The sequence below is a fragment of the Nilaparvata lugens genome, chromosome 2 (assembly GCF_014356525.2).
Source record: "Nilaparvata lugens isolate BPH chromosome 2, ASM1435652v1, whole genome shotgun sequence".
NCBI lineage: Eukaryota > Metazoa > Arthropoda > Insecta > Hemiptera > Delphacidae > Nilaparvata > Nilaparvata lugens.
Genome location: NC_052505.1, coordinates 75208984 through 75226857, shown reverse-complemented (window position 1 = coordinate 75226857; position 17874 = coordinate 75208984). Strand labels below are relative to the sequence as shown.

General features: G+C 34.5%; 1 protein-coding gene across 1 annotated transcript in view; it reads right to left on the bottom strand.

Moving 5' to 3' along the window:
- The window catches only part of LOC111052436 (serine protease svh-1-like), a 41374-nt gene that overhangs the window by 16674 nt on the left and 6826 nt on the right, over positions 1-17874 (bottom strand). Inside the window, exons 6-13 of the mRNA XM_039421736.1 lie at positions 17121-17271; positions 13413-13631; positions 10504-10764; positions 8230-8339; positions 6970-7148; positions 5628-5790; positions 5062-5188; positions 2565-2806 (exon numbers count right to left, since the gene is read on the bottom strand). Of these exons, the coding sequence (XP_039277670.1) occupies positions 2565-2806; positions 5062-5188; positions 5628-5790; positions 6970-7148; positions 8230-8339; positions 10504-10764; positions 13413-13631; positions 17121-17271 (1452 nt within the window). The remainder of the gene's footprint in view (positions 1-2564; positions 2807-5061; positions 5189-5627; positions 5791-6969; positions 7149-8229; positions 8340-10503; positions 10765-13412; positions 13632-17120; positions 17272-17874) is intronic.

Below are 17874 nucleotides of genomic sequence, written 5' to 3'. Positions count from 1 at the left end.
AAATTAACTTGTACAACAATACCGTATGTAAATTATGAATTTTATTTGACCAAATTATCACTAAAAAGTATTACCCAACTAACATTATACACACAAAAGATCTTCATCAACTACGAGATTTTTGAAACTATAATAACATTTATCTACATGAAATGTAGGTTTTACATTTTGAAGGTTCTATTATTTGTAAATTTATGTGAAGTCAATATTGAATTTATTGAATAATGTCATTGCCATTGAATACATTATTTACTTGTAATATGGAGATTGCGCTAATAAATTAAGTCCATGAGTTGGCTGTTATAAAAATGTATTTTATTTCTAGTATCATGTTCATGTTCAACTATAGTATTAGGATCATACACCAACTACATTTAACGCTAAACCACGTTTACTTGTACATATGGTTGCATTTATTATAATGTTTTTCATTCAAGTGAGTTGCTGTGATGGAAATTTTGATAAGTCAAACTCTTTCAGAGATATGATTATGAAAAATGGAGTGACTACTACTACCTTAGAAAAGTTCCCTGTCTTCACCGAAAACCAGGTGTCAGTTGTTGTAGGAAAGATCAAAAGCAAAATGACAAGTGGATTGGACGATATTCCTACCTGCATCCTGAAGGAGTGTTTTGAACCAATCAGGAGGATAATGACCGAAATTGTGAATCTTTCATTCAGCACCGGCATTTACCCAAACAAATTGAAGCAGGGTAGAGTCATTCCTGTGTATAAAAAGGGTAAATGTAATGAGCTGGCCAATTTCAGACCAATATCGGTTCAGAACTCATTCTCAAAGATACATGAGCTGCTAACCCAGAAGGCGATTACAGAATACCTGAGTGAGAATAAGCTACTCTCACCCTGCCAGTTTGGATTTCGGTCTGAGAGGTCAACAACAGATGCCATGATTAGTCTCATATCCAAAGTATATGATGCATTGGATGAAGGCAAGAAGGCTTTGGGGTTGTTTGTGGATCTGAGAAAAGCATTTGAGAGTTTGGATCATGATGTGCTCTTTGAGAAATTGGTATACTATGGATTCAGGGGACCAGTTCTGAAATGGCTAAAGTCGTTCATCAGTAACAGATCACAGGTTTTTGAAATTGTAGCAGAAAATGGTCACGTGAAGAACTATAAATACAGATCCCAAGACAGGCAACTGACCAGAGGAGTACCTCAAGGTACAGTTTTAGGGCCAATACTATTCTCCTTGTACATCAATGATTTGCCAAAGAATATAACACAGGCAAGCACTGTCCTTTTTGCAGATGATGCAAACTTTTTACTCGTGGGAGGGGACATAAGAGAACTGCAGACTCAAGGAGAGATAGTTATTGGTAATATCCAGGATTGGTGCACGGCAAATCGTTTGTCAGTTAATGTGAGAAAGACCTGTTACATCGATTTCTCCTTGCAACGCCAAAGCACTCCTCCATGTATGAATTTTCGGATTGAGGCTGAAGAGGTCTTGTCTACGGCGGTGTGTGGGTTTCTGGGCATAAAAGTGGATTCTGGGCTTGAATGGAAGATTCACATCGAATGCCTCATCAAAAAGCTGAGTAAAGCTGTCTTTGCAATATCAAGGCTAGCAAAAATAATGAGTCAGAAAGTGAGCTTGACTGCCTACTATGGATACTTCCAGCCTCTCCTGACCTATGGCTTAATGTTTTGGGGGATTTCACAGGACTCAATAAGGGTATTCAGGATGCAGAAGAGAGTTGTCAGGATGATTTTGAAGAAATCTCCAAGAACCTCCTGTAGAGGGTCATTTAAAATTTTAATTATTTTATACTTTTGATTATAAAATTATGTATTTTTTTATTATGTTTTGAATATGTATTTATTGTATGGCAAATAAATTATTTGATTTGATTTGAAGTAATGACATACATTAATGTTATACAAACAAGTAATAAAATTAACTTGTACAGCAATGTGTAAACTAAGAATTTGATTTGACCAAATTATCACTAAAAACTATTACCTAACTAACATTATATACACAAAAGATCACGAGATCTTTGATACTATAATAACATTTATCTACATGAAATGTAGGTTCTACATTTTGAAGGTTCTATTATTTGTAAATTTATGTGAAGTCAATATTGAATTTATTGAATAATGTCATTGCCATTGAATACATTATTTACTTGTAATATGGAGATTGCGCTAATAAATTAAGTCCGTGAGTTGGCTGTTATAGAAATGTATTTTATATCTAGTATAATGTTCATGTTCAACTATAGTATTAGGATCATATACACCAACTACATTTAACGCTAAACCACGTTTAATTGTAGATATGGTTGCCTTTATTATAATGTTTTTCATTCGGGGTTAAACGAACATTTGACATTTCTCCGTTTAAACCGAGTATACGGGCCTAAGGCTTAAAACAGATCATCGGTGAAACGGAGTAATGTCAGCTGCTCTATGCTCTTTTAAACCATGTTTGAAACAAATTGTGATAAAAACAGCATTATCTACGAGTAAACGTGGGTTAGCGTTGAACAACGTAGATGGTGCATTATCGCCCTTAGTTCATTAATTTGATTAACCTCGTGCAATTTGCAGTTGTGCACTCCCCAGCCGTTGTGGTCGCACTGGCGGACAGAGGTCTCGTTGCCCTGACAGGCGAGGTCGTCGATGAGGAAGAGGGAGGCGGCTGCCTTGGCGCTGTCGAAGGTCGAGCGGGGCTTCACGTGCTGCGCCCCCATTGGGTAGCCCACCTCTCGGCACACCACGTTCGCGTCACGCAGGCCAAACTCGTCCGCGCACACAAGGCCCCAGTGACCCAGCACTGCAAAACAAAACAATCCTGTTCACCCTTCATTGATACCCTCTACCTGCCTATTACATGAGAAATCATAGTTGGCTAGGTATTTTTCCTCCTTTCTTTCTTTTCAGCACACCCCACCATGAAGCCTATTTTTAGGCTAGTTTATTAGAAATTTATTTTATGTATATGTGTTGAATTGAATAAAATTATTGATTGATTGAATTACTATCACAATCTTGGCATTTTCTGCACACTACATAACTAATAATATTTCCTTGGGTGGATGTATATAAACCTAGAATAAGAATGGTAATAAGATTTTTTAGGCATAACAATAATATCGTAAACATCAACGGTTTCAATGAAGAGGCAAGAAATAAATATGCCTAAAGTGAGGTCCACGTTATTATGGCAGTGAATGAAGATAGGAGAACAGCGTCGCCCATTGTCTGCCTTAATTAATTTTTTTCCTTCGTTAAAAACGGATTTGGTAACTATATGTAGCTAGAAAAGGATAGCGCTATCAGCTTTGTCGAATGATTGCAATACCAATATTGTCATTATAACGTGGACCTTACTATAGATAGGTTCTAGGTTATAGGCCGATTTCTACAAATTTTAAATAATCAGGATATGTATTCTGGTGAATTCATATTCCAATGCATACATGAGTATGTAGAGTTTTTCGACAAGAAAGCCATATTGTAGTGAGTAGGTGAAGCCAATTGTACTGACGAATGACGATTCATGAATATGTAGTTTTCCAACAAGAAAGCCATAATTGTACAGACAATAATTGAGCGAATTGATTTTCATGTTATTGCCAGTGGAAGACAAGAAATGAACATTTTAAAAGAGAATGTTTTGGGAATAAATTGTTCCGTTTCATATAAATGATAATGTACATAAATACGATAGATAAACAAATTATTATTTATTCCGTTCTCGATAATGAACACATAGGAATGGTAATGTTCAATATCATTGATTAGATTACAATATATCATTGTAAATATTAATATCACATGCAATTTGTTGCTAGAGAGAGAGGCGGAAAAAATTGGGCTGATAGTAAATGAAAGGAAAACGAAGTATATGAAGATATCAAGCAGTCACGCAAGAATAGTTCCACAAAATCTCAGAATTGGCCAGACAATCTTTCAAGGTGTAAGGAGCTTCAGCTACTTGGGGGCTGAATTGAATAACTAGGACAAGATGAGTTACAGCAAAAAGCAAAGAGTAGTGGCTGGAAATAGAGCATACTTCAGTAACATGAAACTTTTGAAGAGCAAATACAATATTTAGAAATACAAAACTCAAAATATAATATGAAAGCCTGATTCGACATGTTGTAACCTACGGCTGTGAATCTTGAACGTTAACAAAAGAAGACAAGAACCATCTAGGCGTTTTTGAAAGGAAAATTCTGAGAAATATTTATGGTCCAGTTAAAGAAGGAGAGGAATGGAGGAGATGAACCAATTCAGAGCTTGAGGCATTGATAAAAGGCCGAAATATTGTAAAATTTATAAAGGCACAACGGCTTAAGGAGCATTTTGGTTTGTGCGTAAGCTTCCGCAGTTGAAGACGACAAGCATTGTTGACATTCATATTGTCCAAATTTTAAGTGTGCTAAAACAGCTGATCAAATAAATTTTCATTATTTGAGTTTATTATTGAAGAATCAAAACATTTATAGATAAATAAATTTCTAGTAATATCAACATATTACCATTTAAAAGTATAAACTCAACCTCCCCCATCAAAAAATTATTGAACATAATCTTCTAGGTTGTTTAGATGAATTGAAATCCACCCAAACTGAGATCCTCGTCACCCTTTCGTGGTCGACGACGGCATTTACGCACAAACGAAACCCCAGCTTTTGGTGGTTTGGACATATCTGTAGAATGAATGAGAACAGAATGCCTAAAATAATACTCAATGAGAGGCTACATTCAAGAAGAAAGAGAGGAAGGCCTAGAATAAGGTGGGAGGATGAAGTTAAAGACGATCTCCCAAAAGTGGGATGTAGAGGATGAAAACGAATGACAGAGGATCGAGAAGAGTGGAGAGCTGTAGTGGAGGCGGCCAAAGCTCATGGGCTGTAGTGCTAAAAAAAATAATAACATGCAATAGGTTTGGTCGTGACACTTGACAGGATTGATTTTTATGTTACTGTCAGCGAAAGACAAGCAATATGAATCTGAAAGAAACTGGTTTGAGGAATCAGACTGTTAATATTGGTGTTTAATTATTGGTAATTAAATGAATACCTTTCACTTCAATCAATCCTTCACTTGGTTTCTTTCCGCCAACTAGTCTTATTTCAAATCCTTCATCAATCATTGGGCAATAGTTTTCATCAGATCGATCTCCACAATCATTATGTCCGTCACAAACCTGGAAATAATGTCAAATTACTAGACTTTTTAAATCAATAGAATTTATGTTAGAATGGCCTTTTTTATTTGATGAAGTGGTGAAGTTTGGATAGTAATATTCACTCTACCACATAGCCACGTCGTTAGCAACAGAATAAAATACAGTGATAAATAAGAAAACAGAAGCAAACATAGCAATAAGATGAAAATTTTAGCGAAAAATACAGTGATAAATAAGAAAACAGAAGCAAAAATAACAAATATACTGCATGTAATATGCTTTCAAATTGTACCAAATATGATCTTGCTTCATTGAAGATTTCAATAAAAACTGGTGAGTGAATTCATATGAATTGTTCAACAAATTTGTATATTTTTATAACATCAAAAGCAAAAATCATACTAGATGTTTTTGTAGTTTCCTAGTGTTTCATCATCAACAAAGGAATTTCACTAACCTGAGAAGTATTGACACATTTCTTGTTGCCACAAACAAACATCGAACTGCAGTCGACCGTCAACGATTTCAGCTCATAGAAGTTCCAGTTGTCGTCGTTGGATGTGAGTTGGCCGGAAAGTCCAACATTGCTGTCACTCAGATAACAAGTTTGGTCTTTGGCACTGCAACAGTAATATTTCAAAATAAATCATTGTGAAAGTTCTATCACAGATTAAAATTCTTGTCTGTGGTTCTACTTACTAATGAATAGCGATCTTTAAGTCAAACTGTCTTATGAGACAAACTACAAAGTACACAAAACAAATCTCAGTTAGCCTGTATAGCATATAATGTATATATGTATAGCATATAAAAAAGCCATACGAATTTACTTTTTTATATAATGTAACCTGAAACCCAATTATTGTTCCCTGAATTCATTTATCTACTTGACGTTTTTCAACACAATGTTACAATTATAGCATAGGTCTACAGATGCAATGCAAGTAAGTCACAATTGGGAAAAGTGGTTGGGTAACCTCATTAAGAATCGTGTAGGGCGCACATTTAACATATTTATAATAGGTGATGATTGGTCATTGATCAAACGTTGTTTTTTATTGAACAATGAAGAACATACACACTGAACTTATACGCTGCACTTATCAAGAACGGAGGCAATAAGATGGTGAAAGCTCTACATACAACGATATTGTGGATATGAGAGCAAGAAAAGATGCCTGAAGAGTGGAGGAAAGGTGTGATATGTCCGATACTAAAAAAGGAGATAAAAATACCTGCAAAAACTACAGAGGCATAACTTTACTATGTACATCGTACAAGCTTTTCTCTTCTCTTTTGTTGAAAAGACTAGAAGTTTATGCAGAAGAAATAATAGGTGATCACCAATGTGGATCCAGGCAAGGGAGAGAGCAGAACATACCAGATTTTCACAATGAAGCAGATCATGGAGAAATGTTATGAATATAACAAAGATCTGCACATGATGTGGATTCCCGCCAAGCTTTTGATAGTGTTAAGAGAAACAGAATGATAAGAATATTCAAGAAGTCAGAATACCAAGAAAACTGATCAACTTTATAAATCTGACAATGGACAACACAACTTTTTTCAACACTTTTTGTTTCATAAAAATGTTCTTGAAAACAAAAGGGTACTATAGAATTAGTTTTATTAATAAACAAATCAAGTAGCCCTATTGAAATACGTTATTATATACCATGAATCTTTAAAAAATAATCATTCACTATCAAGTGATAAAGAACAGTGAATGTGTAAAAACGATTAGAACTCATTACCTGGTATTTTGTGTGAAGACACAACTTAGAAACGATACTTACTTGTGAGAAAAAGATCGGCAAATGAAGCTTTTGGCCTGCAGACACTGCTTGGCGCAGTTGACGTCACTCGTGTGCAGCCACTTCTCTCGGTCACTGTCCACCAGCCTCGACTTCGGATAATGCTTGAAACTGCGCAAATCACCTGGGCAGTTCATTTCATCGAACCCATTTTTACAATCCTATAATTAATTGAAATTTACCAGAAAATTATTTTCTCAGATATTTATGGTTTCAAATTAATAAAGCTATTGGTTCAAATGGTAAGATAGACATAAATTATGGAGATTTTTGAGAACACTATTACTAGCTTCACAAAAATACGAAGTACAAATTTACTATATTTCTTTGTTTTATTTTTAAATATCTAGACTTTATACTTGTACTCTCAGTATTGTTTCATCAATATGTCATGAGTGCTATGTGGGCTTTGCCTGTTGATCCTAATGTAATTTTTGAATGAATGAATAATTGAGACAATCTCAAAAACGTCTTAGGCTGGTTACTAACAGTAGAACATGCATGATAGACATTTGTTGTGTCATCACAGCGAAAAACTTCGAGCAACATTTTTTTGAGGTTAGGGTTTTGTATCTCCGTTTTTTTTGTTTAGTTTTTCTTCGCTGCTCTATTTGAGGTTGAATTATTTCTTTATCATTATAATTTTTATTTTCCAGTGGTTTATTTATGGCCGTTTTCCGATCTCAGAATTTAGCCAAGTTCTAGACTTTAAACAGCTGGAGTCAGAAAATTGGCTTTCCGAAACGGGGAGTAGTCGCAGTTTTTATGATAATCTTTATTTTCTCATTTCTATAATGGGAAACGTTTTTCCTTGACAAAATTAAACATTCCTAAATAATTAAAAAAGCTGAAACTTTACACTATTTATTTTGGGTTCAATTTCTAGTTTTTCGAAACTTAATTTAAACGTGGACGTATAGTCTAGAACTTAGCTAAATCCCGAGCTCGGAAAACGGCCCTTATTGTTATTGGTTGTTTATTTTATGTTAAAAGCCTCTCGCTGATGACATGAGAATGTGCATGATAAAATGCATGACATGCATGTTTATCATTCATGTTCTGCCGTTAGTGGCAAGTCTTAGCAAAGTTAGACGGTAACACAAGAATCAAAAACAAAAACAAATCGGAAACTGGAGATACAATAGTTTCAATGCCAAACCGGTAGTTATTCCTACCTCACGTACAAGCATACTCTTTGAATAAATAACTGAATAAAAAATGACATTACTACAAATTACTCACCGGCTGGCCATCACAAACGAATTTCTTGGGAATGCATTCCTTTGAGCCACACGAAAAGTAATCTGGTTTACATTTCACTGTTGACATATCAATAGATTTCGCCTGTGGACCTGGAGCAAATAAAAATAATGTTATTTTCATTATGCATTGAGATTGATAAATTGTTAGATTATGATCTTACTTAACAAAAATGGAACATACGTAAAATTATAATATTGTCGGTCCCGACAAATAATATTCAGGCAAGGTGGAACTTCCGTCCGGAACTCCCCACCAATAAAAGCCATACCAATATTATTATTATTATTATTATTATTATTATTATATTATTATTATTATTATTATTATTATTATTATTATTATTATTATTATTATTATATATTATTATTATTATTATTATTATTATTATTATTATATTATTATTATTATTATTATATTATTATTATTATTATTATTATTATTATATATTATTATTATTATCATTATTATTATTATTACAACAATAATAACTTTGTTATATTCGTACAACATCTAGACACTTACAGACAAGTAAAAATAGAAATAAAAAATTACTACTCAACAATTCAATAGATAAAAATATCATTCTTACATTATTACCACGAAATAAACGCATCTACAAATTTGTATTTCCTAAAACATTTCCATCTATAAATTCAAATCTTGCAAAAATATCTCTGAGTATGTACAATGCCCCAATATAAGCTAAAATTAGCTTCATGGGGTACCTAGCCACAGAATTATATTAGGAAATTTTAATAGATTCTCACTTCATGTATGATAGATATAAGACGATATATGTATAATGCTTAATTCAATTTGTAAAACCTATTATTCATGTAATGTGAGAGAAATTTGAGTAAAAAAAAATTACTAGTAGTTCTGTGAACAGTATACCTCGCGCTCAGTGAGTTACATTGACCTGTTGTTATGTTTTCTCAAAAATTAATAAGTAATTTATCAATTCAAAATGTCTAGAAAAAATCCTAAATAAACATAGAGCTTTCTGTCCTATATCGTACGGTGACGTGTCGTCCCGGAATATGAGTGTGAGCGCTGTTATCAGGTCTGGCTGCAACTGTCTACAACGTTGATGGAAAGATACAATTTTCAAGATGTTCGATGTTTTTGAACGGGTAGTATTATAGTCAACTGTCTACTAACGTTAATGTAAAGATACATTTTCAAGATGTTCGATGTTTTTGAACGGGTAGTATTATAGTCCACTAGACGGCTGATTTATGATGAATAATTCTAGTCTGATTTTTACGGTAATATTGGCGTATGAAGGAGGCTCCTTTTTATTTTTATATTATCCTTGAAATGCAAAATTTCCAAAAACCTTGTATATACGTCGACGCGCAATTTAAAAAGGAACATAACTGTCAAATTTCATGAAAATCTATTACCGCGTTTCGCCGTAAATGCGCAACATAAAAACATATAAACATTTAAACATTAAGAGAAATGCCAAACCGTCGACTTGAATCTTAGACCTCACTTCGCTCGGTCAATTAGAACAGAATACACAAGATAATGTGTATTAAACCACTTATTATCTTCGTATCATTTTTGGTTGAACCTTGAGGTGATTATTATGATCGTTGTATTGTTGAAGTGATTATAAACCTCAGGTATATTTAATATTGAGGTGATGGAACAATTTTCTATGTGGATTTTGAATATGAAACAAAACTCTGAAGGTTTTCTTTTCACTAAAGATTAAGCCCACATGAGGTCTAGGCTTGTACGTGGGTGATGAGACGGAAAATGATGAAAGATTATTGTACCTACAGCTTTAATTGGGTTCCGAACCACAGGGAAGCGATTTTAAACTCATGAATGAGAATTTTAATCTATGAGTAGTTCGGCTCTTAAAGTGGTCACCCTTATAACAGGTTCCGTGAATTTGTTCCATGAAGGAAACAATTATTTTCAGTGCTAACTCTTCAAGCTCTACAAAACGACATGCGATATCATACAGACTTGCTTTGAATTGATATGACTTTAATCATTATTACCTCATTTCATAAAAAGTACCAGTTTTTTACAAAGTAAAGTAAATATTTACGAAGATACACATACTCTATACTACAACAAAGTTATTGAATGTATTCATTCATTTTTTGTCCTAAAAAATCACCTTTTAAGATTGTAGACTGAGTGATTGGCTTATGAAATTAGGTTTACTATCCTCATATGAACCAATTCATTCATTTATATGAATGAATGGATTGTAGATGTGGATGGATTTACCTTGATCGGCACACGAGGGAATATGGCAGAACTCTTTCTTGATGCCGGTTGCCGTGCGCACGTAACACCAAGGCATGCTGTCTGACCCTTCCACGTTGCGACATCTGTTGTGCTTGGAAAGAGTGGCCAGACGCACCGACTCGGATATTCTGAACTGGAGAGCGGGCAGAACCAGCTGATTGTCCCAGGCCAAGCATTGCGATCCGCTCTCTGTCACATTGGCTGTCCCTCTGTAGCTTCTGCCATCTCCAACTATGCAGCCTGCAAAATATCAATACAATATTCTAATATTGTAATCTACAGCAGTTTTTCATAATTCTTCATCCAATGATTTCCTGCACAATACTGATTTTATTTAGATTAATAAAATCGTGGATAAAACAAAACTATTATTTGAAAATTGAGAACTGAGTTGGCTGAATCACCAATTTTGGTAATACTAATTATTTATTATTGTGTAAAAATGATTAAAACTCGCCAATTATTACATTATTTTTCTGGGCATTTATATTTTGTTTATCAAGTACTTGGATTATTGATGAAATTCAACATCCATAGATTATAATTTATCAACGAAATTGTTTCATTTGTACGGTACTGCTGTTATTAGATTTAAAAAATATGTATTTCTTAATTTTAGTACTCGTGACTGGAGCTCAAGGCTTCTTTTTCCAGTCACGCCAAAAACTATTGTATTCTAATGATTATTTTTATTTGTAAAAATATTTCTTGTATTTGGCAATAAATTCATTATTCATCCGTAATTTCCCAGTTTGGTCGCCTCCTCGTTGCCCAGACCTGTCCATGTGCAACCACTTTTAGTGGGGTTGGCACAAGACACATAAATACGAGCATAAAACACAAACAGTTCATGAATTGAAAGAAAGCAAATCTCATGGAAGCTATTTAAATTGGCTGGGCAGTGTTTTAGACAATGGAAACCAGAGTGAAGCGAAAAAGACCAATTACTGAAAGATTAAGCAATGATTTGTAAAATAGCATCATAATATTTATGCTTAATATTCTGTAAGAAATTCACACGTCGGCTATTGATACATTGTTATACCAGTGACCCTTTGGGTTGAAGAACTCGCTCGAAAACTGTTGTATTGTAATCTTTGAAACCCGAAAATTGTAATTATACAGAGTTGGTGAAAATTACGGAAACAGCAAAATATTTCTTTAACAAGAATAATATAGACAGTAAGTTTCATTGGGGTTCCTATTTGAGATGAAAAATTACTATGTCGCATCAACATCTTTGTCCCTCATATGAATCCGAATTCATGATACATGATTTCGATGCAGAGTTCCTGGAGGAAACGAATGGTGAAAACCGCACATTGGTATCTCAACTCTCATCAGTTTGTTGATGTAAAACTTGTAAATTATGTTGTACATTAACCTAGCCAGTTGAAATCATGTGTCAGTGCATGAAGGTTTGTCTGTGTGATAGCTTCCAAATAGCCTCAGCTGTTGTTATGAATGGATGAATGGGAATACTGTTGTATTAATTGCATTGAATTCTTCAGCTGACTTCAGTAAGTCAAAAGTGAGAACTCGCTGACGCTCGTTCAATTAAAGATATCCGTCCTCTTTGACTCACCCAGTATCATTATTATTATTGATTATTATTGTTTCTAGCATTTCATTTGTCAACGTTACTATAGGGATATTAACGTTATTAAGTCAGTGAAAATAATAAAACGGCATAGTTTTTTCGGATTGGTTTCTACGGTTTTGCAGATTTGACGCAATTAGTTGCCAATATTTTACTTTTCCATCGCGCCTTCCATAGTAGTTAGCAGCCAATCAAGTCATCCCGATATAATATAAATTGTTTCTTGTTAATAATGATCATAATTATTATAAAGCATTATTATGGTTATAGTTTATGGAACATAATTATGGCTATAATTATTATGTTGAATAATGATTCTTGTTAATAATCTCAAATATTCATCAACAAAATATATTTTAGCTGATTTAAACTTTTATAATTGAGATTAAATATTTTGGTATCTTACTATGATTTCACAAACAATGGTGCGGGGCTAGGAAACGATGAAGCTATCTACTTGGTCAAAGGACAGACAAGGATAGCAACACCAGTGTTAATCACATGCTGAAAACTGCTTGTTAATCACTTTATAACGGGAATTTCACTACAGAGCCAGACTAGTGTTACTAGACTTTCCTATTAATAATCTATCTAGGCTGATAATAATGTTGCCAATACGTCTCAACAAAACAGTGTTTTCGCCACAGTGCACAGAAAGCAGCTGTTTTCCAGTCCCTATTTAGATCTGAAAGACATTGTTTGCAGACGACTCGTCTGACGTCAGAACAAGTTTCTTTCCGGCTGAGGCCGGAAAGAGTACCCTTTCCGGCCGCTTTTTGAAAATTTTTGAAAATTTGTTTGGACAACTGTGTCATATGGTGCATTGTGTTCAGGAGGGTTAGATCGGAAATTTCCACCCCACTTTGAGTACACTACGACGTCTGGTTCTTGAGATATGAGACATCAAAGTTCCCCCCCCCTCATAAATTCTTATTCAAATTATTATTCTTATATAGCTGATGCCAGAAAGTTAGGCGGCTTCGTGGGTCACATGGTGTTACCTACTCACAGCTGATGCAATGCATCTATCTATTGCCAAGCTAGATGACAACTCTACTTGACAACATCAGCTGTTGGAACGCACAAGAGACCCACGAAACCGCCTAACTTTTTGGCGTCAGCTATACCTGTAGTGTGGCGAAAAATATCGTACGCGACTCTCTCAGAAAGGTGTTTACAGTATTCGGATAACATATTTCCGGGCTCGGCAAGCCTCGCCCGGGAAACTATCCTCATACCGTAAACACTAACTTTCTGTGCTTGTAGCGTAATATACTATAGCACTGACCAATGTCATCAGCCTTGCGCTCGCAAACATAGGGATGCGACCCGCTCATGATGCTGCAATCCTCCACGTGCCAGAAGTAATGTTCCGCGTCGCAGAGCCGCGTCTCAGCCCGGTCGGCGGTGCTCGCTGCACCCGGACACGGAAACATGTGTTTGGCCACCACACACAAGCCGCGACCTGTCTCTGTCTTGGGAAACACTGGTTTGCCGCCTCCCCAGCCTTCACAAATCAACACAAATTACATTTAAAATTATAGAATCAATAATGAATGGAAAATGATAATCATCATTAGGATATTAATTATTATTTGATGAGAATATTATTTTATTAATGTAATTTACCTATTCAATTTCATTTTATTTCAATAAATATTGATAATACGAGTAATTATAATTATAATAATTTTCCTATTTAGAAACTGAAAAAAATCAATCTTCAATTGGATTAAATCATCAACGGACGTTTTTGGCAACGTAAGATAATAGCATTTTTCTAATATCACCTTACCATTAATCTCATATTCTCCACTTTATGTAATATAATTTTTTCACATTGTTATGATTTAATAACATAATTTATGTTTACATGATTGTTATTATTTCATTGTTTTGATTTTCATTGTGCTCGTGCTAGTGCAATGTTTTCTGTTATTTTTTTCAACTCATTATTTTGTGAGTCTTTGTTCTTTTTACTTTCCTTGCCCTATTACCATAGGAAAGGAAAGTAGCCTATTGCTTTCCAAAAAAATTTTAGGTACCCTAATTTCATGTTTTCTATACGTTTCATTACTTTCCTAGCCCTATTACCATAGGTAAGGAAAGTATTGCTTTCCAAAAAAAATTTAAGGTACCCCAATTTCATGTTTTCTATACGTTTCAAGGTCCCCTGAGTCCAAAAAAGTGGTTTTTGGGTATTGGTCTGTATGTGTGTGTGTGTGTGTGTGTGTGTGTGTGTGTGTGTGTGTGTGTGTGTGTGTGTGGTGTGTGTGTGTGTGTGGTGTGTGTGTGTGTGTGTTTGAGTGTATGTGCGTCTGTGAACACGATAGTTCCATTCCTGATTAACCGATTGACTTGAAATTTTAAACTTAAGGTCCTTATACCATGAGGATCCGACAATAAGAAATTCAATAAAATTCAATTCAAAATGGCGGAAAAATGGCGGATAATGGCTAAAAAACCATGTTTTTCACGGTTTTCTCGAAAACGGCTCTAACGATTTTCTTCAAATTTATACCCTAGATAGCTATTTATAAGCCCTATCAACTGACCTGAGTCTCATTTCTGGGAAATTGCAGGAGCTCCGTAATATTCCTGAGAAGAATAAATTTTGTTAAATTTCTATCACGATTTTCTCAAAAATTACTTGACCGATTTTTTTTCAAATTCATACCCTGTATAGTTATATATCAGCTCTATTAACTGGCATGAGTCTCCTCCCTGAGAAATTAACAGGGGGTCCACCCCATCCTTGAGAAATCTACTTTGTAACCTCGTTTCGTGCGTGAGGTAGGTAGAGCAGTTTATTCAAAAGAACACGCATGTCGATATTTTATTTGTAGAACAGCTGTTTTGACAACTTCTAAAAAATCATGAAATTTCATAATTCAAACAAAGGAAAATGTACTCTGAACACAATCACAATAGTATAATCGTAGCTTTAATTATTTAGCCTCCAATCGGCATAATATTATTCCCTAAATTTATTATCCTCGTTAATGAGGCTTATAGATCAATGAGCAAGGAAAGTTGTGTGACTGTACCACACCAGATTTTTTCATACGGCTGTTTCACAATTTAGTTCCATTCTCGCATATTTTTTTCTTTGAGTTAAAATTTATTATTATTCTCTTTTGTTTTTCTTTTTTTGTCTTAATACTGTACAAGCTTCAAGTTCTTTTGTACAATTGATAACAGTTTTAATCTTGTAAATATTATGTGACTTTATATAAAATGAATTTGTAAAAGGAACAAAGTTCCTTAAATTCCTTGGGAAAAATTTGAATTTTTATATTGGAAAAATAATAGGTGACCCGGTGGTCTGGAGCTTCGCAACTTTGCTGCAATAATCAGAGGGTTCAATCACAATCATTTGTAAGACAGTTTGAGTGTCCCATACTACAGTTTTCAGCTAAACACTTCACTGACACAGTCATCGTGATTAGCAGCGATCAAGTTTGGTGTTTTCTTAATGTATTCGAGACCTCAAGCGGAAATTGGTATTTTTTTGGTGGGGGTGAGGGGAGGATTTGATACCTAACTTGTTGCGACCGTTTTCAATAATGTGTGATAATATTTCTCTTTTAGGCCACTTTAAGCCTACTACTATAGTGATTTTTCAGTTTTGTTACCCTATTTTAAGTATGTGGTAATTAAGGAGAATTCATGAAGAAAGAATCTAATAAAGGAAAATATTGTTTCATCGAACGGAGTTTGTAGACCTTCTCAATCAGAATACACACAGCAGTGCGAGTTGATCACCCTTGAGAGGAGTGACATTCTCTGTGAATTCCAGTTGTCTTATAAAAAGAAGTCTTCTAGCATAGAACATGCATATTACTGTGAGGGGAGAAAAATCGAAGCACTTATATAAATTTAATGAGTGGACATTTTGAGCAGATTATTTAATAATCTTTAGTGAAAAATTAATGTTTTTGATAATATCAAGTCGTTTTTATTAAACAATATTTGAGCACTTACTTTCCTAGATATAGACAGTAGCAACTGGAACTAGTTTATCCTTCTATTCAAGTGGTGGTGACAATTTCGTCGTTTATTGTGTTTGGATGTCTACCAGTTTCAATACAAACAGAAATATGATATATATATATATAATAATAATTAATAGTGGCGGGTGTAAGCTCACCTGGCCACCAATTGAAATACTCCAACGGATCGGCTGAGCCCTCCCAAAGCCACAGCGGTCGGCCCATGAAGGAGACGCCGACGCCTGCTGTCATCACATTCGAAACGCCTTTCTCACTCAACAGCCACTCCGATATGAAATCGTTCTCTTTCTGCAGTTCGACGGTCCATGATTGAAAGGTGCAGACTGTGTAATCAAGTTGAAGGACGGCATTTTGAGCAATTGCTGCATTAGTATCAGTGAACCGATTTGAGTGAAATTAATATTTTTCAATGTAAAATAAAATTTGGAGGAAAGTTATTCTTGTATATTTCTGTAATAAGAACGGTTTTCATGAAATTATAAAAAAAATTAATATTGATCTTTAAATGGTGAAAAGTGGTCATGCATGCAGTACGAAAAAAATTAATTTCTCTGTTATTATTCGACCAATCTTGATAAATTAGGTATCATTCGAATTGTGAAAAAATTTGCTAACTTTTTTGTCTCTTGTAAATTTTCTGTAAAATGGACGGTTTTCGAGATATTCGCCATCAAAAATTTAAAATGGCCGCCATTTTGAAAAATTTCAACGAAAAAATTTTTTTTTATTTTTTATAGTTGAGTCTTTATAGCATAAATATTCATGCCAAATTTCAGATCAATACAACATTTTGTTCTTGAGATAAAAATTTTTAAGTGAAAAAAACAAAATGGCAGCTATAAGGATAACCGCTGAGTTTTGGACACTTCAAATATGACATTTGTAGTCTCCTAGCATCCAGGTACAATACCCTAAAATTCTCGACACTACTTCTGAAACACCCTGTATATAATAATAATTAATAGTGGTGGATGGAAGCTCACCTGGCCACCAATTGAAATACTCCAACGGATCGGCTGAGCCCTCCCAAAGCCACAGCGGTCGGCCCATGAAGGAGACGCCGACGCCTGCTGTCATCACATTCGAAACGCCTTTCTCACTCAACAGCCACTCCGATATGAAATCGTTCTCTTTCTGCAGTACAACATCCAATTTGAAAGCACGAGTGACAATTGAAACATTGAGGATTGAGTTGACTGCCACCCCAACAGACTCAACTCAACCCAATTAGAGTGGACAAAATCAACAGAAAGCTATAATATTTCATATGTAATAATCTAGTCTATAAATAGTGAATCGGTGAATATTTGAATAACTTATATTTAAAGATAATATTTTTCTAAGTTTTAACTTACTATTATGTGGATTGTTTGAATCCTTAATTTACTGTATTAAAATTCAAAATTTCTTGTCATTATTTTGGAATCGAAAATATCTGTGTTATTCGAAAGTGCTAACAAAACATAACCTTTTTTGGTCTACTTTTTTATCAAAATTCGGGAATGATAGTAAGGGCTATTGACCTGTTTTTCCATTCCCAATCATTCGATGATTATGTGCCGTTTGCACAGTGTCAGTTTAAACGGAATCTCAGTTTTAAACTAAATTAAATTCATATTGAGTCACGTTTGTTACCATGTGGTTCATTTTAAGATCAAACAATCAGCAGATTAATTTCAGTTCAAGCTTTCACTGTACAAACGGTTCTAAGTGTGTAAGGCTGTGCAAAGGCTAAAA